The sequence below is a fragment of the Anthonomus grandis genome, chromosome 11, assembly GCF_022605725.1.
Source record: "Anthonomus grandis grandis chromosome 11, icAntGran1.3, whole genome shotgun sequence".
NCBI classification, from domain to species: domain Eukaryota; kingdom Metazoa; phylum Arthropoda; class Insecta; order Coleoptera; family Curculionidae; genus Anthonomus; species Anthonomus grandis.
The window spans coordinates 1,856,471-1,863,173 of record NC_065556.1 but is presented as its reverse complement, the minus strand read 5'-3'; the positions used below and the strand labels follow the sequence as shown (position 1 = coordinate 1,863,173).

At 34.3% G+C, this 6,703-nt stretch overlaps 1 protein-coding gene across 1 annotated transcript; it reads right to left on the bottom strand.

The window, feature by feature from the left end:
- Positions 1-4,701: 4,701 nt before the first annotated feature.
- LOC126742389 (uncharacterized) lies at positions 4,702-6,345 on the bottom strand. The gene is made up of 2 exons (XM_050449039.1): positions 6,210-6,345; positions 4,702-5,552 (listed from the first exon to the last, which is right to left on the bottom strand). The coding sequence occupies exons 1-2, from the start codon at positions 6,343-6,345 to the stop codon at positions 4,702-4,704; spliced, it is 987 nt and encodes a 328-aa protein (XP_050304996.1).
- Between the last annotated feature and the right edge of the window lie 358 nt (positions 6,346-6,703).

Here is a 6,703-nt window from a genome sequence, read left to right as displayed (position 1 = left end):
TATTTGCTTCAATATTATGCTTGAAACAATAAAACTCAGAAACGTGGATTGTATATTTTAATGTTATGAAACTATAAAAATCAAAGAAACAAAAGGTTTACTATGTTCAAATAAGGGCCAGCCTACGTTATTAACCCTCCGTTAACCGCGTCATAATAGTTCCTCACGCAGTTACTCGCGCGGTGTCTAGGAGACGCCAAGGTAACTAATGTGTTATTGCCTCTTCTATTATCGAAAAAAAAGTCCAAAATTACTGTAAATATTTATTTTACATTAAACAAAGATATTAAATATGATATATAATGAAATATTCACGAATTAAACTGGGTTACATTTATATAAATGTATTTCAATATTGAACAGATAATAATATATAATGTCCACAAAATCAAATAATATAAAATGTCAAGATAACAGAGACATTAAATAAGCCATTTTTAACTCAAGATAATAATTTAAATTGCAAAGTAATCCATGAGTAACATAATCAAATAATATAAAATAAAAAAAAATTAATCAATAATTTTTTCGAGAATTAATTTTTTCTATTTCGAGACATTTTAATTCGGAAAAGCTCAATGCCAGAGTTATCAATAGCCCAAAGGTCTACTGTGTTTAGTCGACTATTCTTATGGAATCCTGCCATATACAACAAACCAATAAATGCAAACCAAAGTTAAGACAAGTTGGTAATCTTGCAGTCTCTTTCTCTGCTATATGAATTCTTTTTACTAGAAATATACTTATTAGTATTACTGACAATTAGGTTTAACATATCGTCGTCAAAAAAAGCACTTCAACAAGCTAAAACAGATCTTGCATTTCTAGCTGCACCTTTGACCCCAAGCAAATGGCTGACAATATTATGTGAACGAGTTCTGATGTTCTGAACAGGCATCTGTAGTTTCCATCTTATTATTTTATCTTTTCCCAATATCTTATTTACCACTGGTTCTTCTACCTCTTCGTCATCTTCACTAGATACTTCTTGTTCTGTATCTGAGCTTTCCAACTGGTTCTCTACGGTGTCTTCTTCACCTTCATTACTATCCTCAGCATCCGACAATACATTGCTCTCGTCCTCAGCTAATTCCCGCAGAATTTCTGCATCTTTTTCAACAAGCAGATCAAAAAATCTCTTCGACTATAAAAAATTTATATCAAACACTACAAAACAATACAAATATGTACAGACTCCACATGTAAAAATTCGCTAATAACTTCACTGCGTTTCAACATAGACTATTCTCATGCAAGTAATCGCAATGCATAAGGAAGGTACATGACCGCTGACAGCGCTATCAGTCCAAACTTACAATTTAGACTAACTATAATTAAATAATTAATCGACTTACCTGAAGGAGGATTAATTATAATTTTCCGAGCTTGTCCGTAGATATAATTATCACACTGTAGTTTCCGTGAAACCTACTCGTCAGCACGAATTTTTTAAATAACAAAAACGCTCGTCTCCGTGTCCCCAAGTCGGTGCGTACCTCATTCCGTTGGAGTGCATGTGTACTGAAAATCACCTGATATCTGGGAACTAAATAAGTACATAACATATTTTTAAATATCTAAGGGTGGGCTGGGATATAATTATATCTACGGACAAGCTCGGAAAATTATAATTAATCCTCCTTCAGGTAAGTCGATTAATTATTTAATTTTCCTTCGCTTGTCCTTGATATAATTATCACACTGTAGATGTTCAGAGTAAAAAGGGTGATTTTCTGAAAAAGTAATATTTATTTTTATAACTCCTAAAAATCTGGAGAACAGAGACTTAATCTACTTCATTAACAAAGCTTACTTGCTAAACTAACATAATAAAAAGTGTATAATGTAAACAATAATTACAATTAATTAGGTTACTTAATAATAGCCTTAGCAAACTTGTCATTTGGTTCTTTTAACGGTTTATTATAATAGTTAAAAAACGTATTTGAAAAAGGTGTCCAACCCGCTGTATTTTTTATTTGTTCTATACTAACACCTGCCCTAAACGCTGCAGAGGTTGATGCGTGGCGTACACTATGAGCCGAAAAAATAGACGTATCTACTCCTGCTTGATTCAACGTCTTCTTGATCCAATGACTAATGGTTTGCGATGACGCGGCGTGAAAAGGCTTTTTAATAGTAAGAAAGAGATTTTGTTCTTTAACCTTACGATGAGGCTCTGTAATTTTAATGTAGGTCTCTATAGTGGACGCCACACATAATTGTGGTTTATTTCTAAAGTAAGGAAAGATTAGTAAGGGTTGGTTTCTTCCTAAAGCGGTTGTCTTTATCCTATCTGTAATTTGAATTTCGATTCTCTCTAAAGATACGTTAATATTATTTATTTTAATCATGGAAAGGGTTTGTACTCTACTAGCTGACACTAATGCCATAAGTGTGACAAGCTTATAAGTTAAGTCCTCTAAACTTAAACTATCTAACGGGTATAATGCTTCTAAGTATTTCAAAACCGGATCAGGGTTCCACGTAAAGCTGTACTTTGGTTTTGGTGGACGTATGTTAGATACTCCTTTTAAAAACCTATTTATAATTTTTTCATCTATTGTAGATGGGCTGAATAATAAGTTTAGTGCCGACCTATAAGAATTAATTACTGAAAAGGAGTTCTCCTTGTTCAGAATGTCCACTAAAAACTCTAAATATATTTGTAAATTATATACTAATGGATCTTCTCTTTTATTTAAACAGAAAACCCAATATTTTTTAAAACACGAAGAATATTGCTTAAGGGTGCCCTCTGTTATAGAGGCCATTAAAACTTCAATGGCGTCATTGGGAATTCCTTTTTTGAAGAAAGTCCTCCGGATAATTTCCCTGCCACCAGGGAAATTTCCTTGTGAAGCGGATGACTCTCCCTAAAAGGGGAAATAAGAAGATGTTTATGTGGATAAAAGGTAATAGGAGATGTGATTAATAATTTATTAAATAGTGGAAACCAAGGCTGGGTTGGCCAATGGGGAACAACTAGGATTCCTAAGGCCCTATCTTGTATAATTTTTTCCAATACTTTAGTGATAATTGAAAAGGGAGGGAAGGCGTAAAAATAAAATTTCGACCAATCTTCTGTGAAAGCGTCCACAGAAACGGACTCTGGGTCAGGAAACCATGAAACAAATCTTGGGCATTTTTTATTGAGCCTCGTGGCAAAAAGATCTATTTCAGGGTATCCAAAAAAGTCTATGATTTTATTAAACTCTCTATTATTTAATTCATATTCTGTATCTATGGATAGTGACCTTGATTCCTTATCAGCATTAAAGTTTGCGGCAGATGGAATGTAGCTAGCAAAAATTAAAATATGCCTTTCCTCGCACCAGCGCCACATTTCTTTAACAATATTGTTTAAATAGGAGTATTTTACGCTTCCCCCTCGATTTATACAAGATATGGCTGTTTGGTTGTCTATCCTTAGTAAAATGCGAACATTTGTTTTGCCTTTAGTAAAAGATTTCAAGGCATAGTACGCGGCCTTGATTTCCAAATAATTTATGTGAATTTTTATTTCCTGGTTGTCCCAGAAACCGTGACAACTAGATCCTTCACAAAAAGCGCCCCAGCCAGATTGTGAAGCGTCAGAAAATATCTCGCTCGAGAAAGCTTTAGGCTTTATATTCTGTCCTAATCCTATATTGTTTTGCCACCAATCTAATTCCTCCCATAAACATTTTGGTATGTTTATTTTTTTACAGTAATTAAGATAGTCGCCCTGTAAATATGCCTGTTTTATTCTTTCAAAGGGTTTTATATGTGCGAACCCATATTCTGTCGCGGGACAAGAAGCTACCAATTTACCTATTAAAGCAGCAAACTCCCTAAGAGTGTGCTTTTTATTTTCCCTTTTAAATTTTTTTATTAATTGCTGTATATTTCTTATCTTGTCTTCTGGAAGAGAAATACACATTTTTATAGTATCATAATTAAAACCTAAAAATTGTATGCATTGTATGGGTGTTAATATACTTTTGTTCTTATTTATTATAAAACCCAAACTCTGAAGGAGGTTCACTGCTAGTGAGGTGTTCTTTTGACACTCCTCCTTGTTATCGCTCATTATTAAAATATCATCCAAATAAAAAACTGTTATAATTCCTAAAAGCCTAAGAGCTCTTGCTATTGGCTTAAGAATTTTGGTAAATATGTAAGGGGCTATGTTAAGACCGAAGGGCAAACTATTAAATTGGTACAAGATATTATTAAACCTAAATCTAAAATATTTTCTATAATTTTTCCTTATCGATACTAAAAAATATGCATCCTTCAGGTCAATTTTTGAGAGAAAATAATTTCTATTTATAAGTTTTAAAACGGTTCTATAGTCCTCCAATTTAAAATGAGGAGCTTGAATAAAGGCATTAAGTTTTTTTAAATTCAATATAAATCTATGTTCCCCATTTGGTTTTTTTACTAAAAAATAAGAAGATACAAATTGACCTTCTATTGGACAACAACTCTCAATACAGCCTATTTTAAGTAATTGTTTTAATGACTGTTCATATTCATTTCTTTTTTGATCTTTCACAATTTTTACTAAAGGTTCAATTGTTTGTTTAGGTTTTGAGGAAAAGTTTATAAATATCCCTTTAACCCAGCCCAAGACCGCCCGGTCCTGGGTTAGAGTTTCCCAAACCTGTAAAAATTGTGAAAGACGTTTCGCATAAGGATATACCTCTAGTGCAGAAATCACTTCCGGTATGGATATTTCCTGACACTCTGCTTGTGGTAACGATCTGATGGCTTCCTCTCCTTCTTTTGTTTCATTCTGTCCCTGTTCGGTTGACGCTGGTAGTTTAAATAGCTGGGCTGATGGTAACCTGAAGTACCCGGGGCGCTGTATGATGAAGGTACAGCTTTCTTCTTGAAGACGGTGCTAGATTTCTTCATGGATTGTTCATTTTTAACTGCCTCAGCAAAATTTTTACTGAATAAAAATTCATCTATTTCCATCGTCTTTGCCACTTTTTTACAGTCCCCGTTTAGGTGAGGAACTATTTTAAACTTACGATGAGTTGAGATGGCATTATGTATATTGGTGAACAACTGACAGGCGTCTGCCAAGATTTTTAATTCATTTGCCTGTTCTGGAAATGGTAACATTTTTTCTAACACAGTCCCCACTGCTGATAGTCCATGAGCCAGTTGCTCTTGGAGTGCTATCATGAAACAATCATGTTCGTGCGCTGCTCTTGGCAAGCAAGCCTGAATCTCACTATTGACCTGGGGAGGAATCAGAGCTTTACAGTTAGCTGGAATTTTATATTTATTTATTATCTCCCTTCTCTGATCTTTAGTTAGGCCTTTTAACAAATATGAGGTCCATCGAACCACAATTTCCTCATGTAGGGGTTTTCCTTCAGTAGTAACGCAATCGGGGTTAATACCAAGTCCAGTAATATTTTGTTCTGGAATATTAGTATTTGCCTGGGTAGCACTATCCTCAATTATTGTAATTTCTGGCTCTAAGGGATGCAATTGATTGGTTGTTGGTAAAGCACCCAGAACTTGTGATTCTTGTGACTCATTATCTGAAGCATCTGTAAAGATAAACCCTCTTTACTTATAATTTCATAGGACTATTTCCTAAAATATCTGCTAAAGATCGCCCGATCTAATAGCAAAAAGGTTACATCCAGACCCCTGGTTCGCTATGCGTATACCATCGCTCGATTGTAAACGCATATTTTTAACTAAAATAACGCACGTTAATTTAGTTTATTAAGTTCTACTTAATAGTGTATATACAATATGCATATCCATATACTTATTTGCCAAAATTCGCCTGAATTAATGGCAAAGTATGATGGGCATTTTATCTAAGCCTATAAATTCACTCGATTTATAGTAATAATAAGCGATAATTTACCAAACTAACGCACGTCAATTTGGCCTATAAAACTTTTTGAGCCAAAAAATCATTAGGGTTTAATTTCATAAACAACCTTGCTTTTAAATAAAAGAAATAAATAAACAAGGAAAGGAAGTCGACGGCCTAATGACCTCCGAACCGAACCTGCAGTAATTATTTTAAGATCTGATAAGTCCCTTGCTAAATTAAATTAAAATATAGCCCCCTGTGTTTGATATTTTAATATTTGTAAAATTATTACAACTGAAAAAATCGTACGATTTCATTTCAGGTTTTGCAACATCAAAAAAAAACATTTCCAATGTAAAACCGTAAAAAACCCTACCTGGTGATTCCTCGCTGGAACTAGATGAACTTAGAATATTGGTTAATTGCTCCTGCATATCTTTTAATTGTCTTTTTAAACGTTTTATTTCACCACTTTTATCCCGGCGAACAAAGGAACTAGATCGTTTCGACATTTTAATCACTTAAATTTATTTATCGCCGACGAGCACGAAAAACGGAATGAGGTACGCACCGACTTGGGGACACGGAGACGAGCGTTTTTGTTATTTAAAAAATTCGTGCTGACGAGTAGGTTTCACGGAAACTACAGTGTGATAATTATATCAAGGACAAGCGAAGGAAAATTATAACAATATGAATGGCGTCTACTAGACGCCGCGCGAGTAGCGAAGGGTAAAAGATGTTTATAACTGCACGTGGCTTAAATTTAAAAAGAAAAAGTAAGCGAGCGACAAGCTCCTCATCCAATCGCTTCAGTCTACGTGCTTCGCGGCACGAGGTACCCATATACCACGATACACCTTGGTTGCA

Bases quoted from the DNA above. Each gene is read 5' to 3' on its own strand.
- LOC126742389 (XM_050449039.1), bottom strand. From the start codon at position 6,345: ATGTCGAAACGATCTAGTTCCTTTGTTCGCCGGGATAAAAGTGGTGAA. The intron at 5,553-6,209 runs GTAGGGTTTTTT...TTATCTTTACAG, and splicing joins TTCCAGCGAGGAATCACCAG to ATGCTTCAGATAATGAGTCA.